Source organism: Histomonas meleagridis, assembly GCF_020186115.1.
Source record: "Histomonas meleagridis strain 2922-C6/04-10x chromosome Unknown contig_53, whole genome shotgun sequence".
Classification (NCBI taxonomy): domain Eukaryota; phylum Parabasalia; order Tritrichomonadida; family Dientamoebidae; genus Histomonas; species Histomonas meleagridis.
The window spans coordinates 278950-281676 of NW_027150896.1; the positions used below are offsets into that span (position 1 = coordinate 278950).

The 2727-nt window shown below is 32.5% G+C and overlaps 1 protein-coding gene across 1 annotated transcript; it reads left to right on the plus strand.

The window, feature by feature from the left end:
• Nucleotides 1-459: 459 nt before the first annotated feature.
• Nucleotides 460-2444, plus strand: GO595_007461 (TKL family protein kinase; the record flags this gene model as incomplete). The annotated part of the gene is made up of 2 exons (XM_067920928.1): nucleotides 460-2063; nucleotides 2402-2444. The coding sequence occupies 2 exons, from the start codon at nucleotides 460-462 to the stop codon at nucleotides 2442-2444; spliced, it is 1647 nt and encodes a 548-aa protein (XP_067772371.1).
• Nucleotides 2445-2727: the final 283 nt, after the last annotated feature.

Sequence of the window (2727 nt, forward strand, 5' to 3'; positions counted from 1 at the left end):
TTTTCAATTTCTTGATTAAGTTGAGATTCATTTTTAATATTTATAAATGTAGGTGATAGTTGTTTCTCAACAAATGTAATAAGATCATCTAATTCAATAGCACCTGTGTATTGTTCAGCTTCATCAGGTGTAGTTTTTACTAAATAAAAACCTGGTGTTAAAAAATCTGGAAATTGTTTACAAAGTTGATTATCATAATCACAAGTAATTGTTGAAATCAAGACATTTGTATTATTTTTAAAATGATCTTCAAGCATTTTCCATGTTGGAAGCATTTCATGACAATATGGACAATATTGCGAAATTAAAGCCACAAAAACAGGACAATGTTTATAGCTACCAATAAATATCGAAGAGTTTTCTCTAGTAATCGGTACTGAATATGATAATTGTATAAAAATTAGAATCATTTGATTTGATACAGATTTTACATAAGAAAAGTGACAACAGTAAAGCAGAATGACACAACTTAGTTCTTTACCAACAACAGCATCAAGTTGGGCACAAACATTTAATGAAAGTTTCAAATATGTTGATGAAGCATTAAGCTATGTTGTATTTAATCGAAGTAAATGTACTTTAATAGCACATGAAATGAATGAATTTTTAAACGAACTTGAACGTAAAAGCGACAACGATTTAACACGAGCAGAGGTAACTTCTTTATTTGAATTTTTAAAAGCAACAGCAGCCTTTATCGGAATAATATATTCTTATACCCCAGAAAATTGGTTAAATTTTTTCCTTACAAAAGAACTCAATCAAAGTTATAATGATCTTTCAATTCTTTGGGATGCCTGGTCTGATTGTTCCACAGTATTATGCTTTAATTCTTTTGAAAGTCTAGATCAATTAGCGTTTTGTCATTCCCAAGATTTAATATCCATATACACAGTCATTACGCAAGGTTTCAGTCAGTTTCCGCATCAAGCCCAAGCAGTTGTCCGTGAAAAACTTGAAGAAATTGTATCAATAATTCAATCACCACAATTTGTCAGTAACGACGAATCGAACAAAAGCATTTTATTACAATCTGATTGGGAGATCATCAAGCCTAACATTGGTCGAGGTGGTTATGCGACTGTGCATTTAGCCAAATTATTATCAACCGGCGAAGAGATCGCAGTTAAAGAGCTTCATGCCACACAACTCAACAGCCGCCGAATCAACTACTTAAAACGCGAAATTAACTCCATGACACATTTGCATCATCCCAATTTGCTTACACTTATTGGTGTCACAGTTACGCCTCCTTTTTGCATTGCGACGCAGTTCATACCGAATGGCTCATTACAATCGTTGATATATCAATCGGATGACTTGAAGCCATTATTAGCCAGTGAAATAGCGTTAGATGTTGCACGCGCAATGGAATATTTACATGCGCAAGGAATGATACATCGAGATCTTAAGCCATCGAACATCTTAATGAGCAAAGATTATCGAGCTATTGTCTGTGACTTTGGGTTAACACGAATGATAGCACCTATTATGTCCAGTGAGTTAGGTACATTACAATGGATGGCACCTGAGATCCTTATTCCTGGCGGCGAATATGACACGTCAGTGGATGTATATGCATATGGAATTATTCTATATGAAATGTGCTCGCGGAAATTCCCTTATGAAGGATGTAAACAAGTACAAATCGCAGCAAAAGTATTACAAGGAGAACGGCCTGAAATACCGGAAGGAACTCCATATCAATTAAAGGACTTGATCACGAGATGTTGGTCACAACAAATCGAGAAAAGGCCAACGATGCATCAAATTGTGGAAGAATTATCAAATGGACAAACATTATTTCCGGGCACGAATTCAAATGAGTTTAGACAATGGGTTAAGAAGACATCGCCTGCACATGTTGACGCAATCGAAGCATTATTAAAGCAACAAAATGATTCAAATACTTTAATTGCAAGATTAAGTAACTTAAGTCCTTTGGACCCATTAACATTACCAACGTTAAAGAATATATATGAATCGAAACTTGAAAACCCATTGATGATTAATGATATTATTAACTTGGCATTACAAAACGTATCAGAGCCAGTACAAAACTTGTCGTTTAAGATAATCGAACGAATATTAACATCGAATTCTTTGGATTCAAACGTATTAATACAATCAATATTAAAGATATGGACAATTAATCCAAATTTTATCATTAATAATATAAATAAATTCGTTAATAAACTTGAAGATAAAAGTTTGTTAATAAAAGGAATATTAACAAATGGTAATCAAAATGATCAAACTATTGACGTCATTGAACAAATAACTGATATTAATAACTTTCAAATTGTGTTTGAACATTTGAAAGATGAAAACTTATTAAACAAATTATTAATAAAATGGATTCGTAACTTCGGCGTCAAAATAGAAATGGCGCCTGCTGCAGTATCATCGATATCTTCTTTGATTACCTTCATCCAAAGTGTTGAACAAACTTCAAAATTCGATGCGTTATGTTTAAATGAAAGAGATAAAAAACGAATTCAACAAATTTTGACCAAGTTGAAATCGGAAAAATATAAAAATTCAATTGAAGATATGAACTTGATCATTAATACTTTGTTGCCTTTCTTTATTAAAGGTGGTCCTGGTGTTGGTACATTGCAAATATTAAATTATGGAGCAAAACTTCCACAAATTGCTGAGCTAATATCGAAATTAGACTTCTGGGATTTGTTTTCGCAATGTTTAAATAATAATAACAAAGAAATA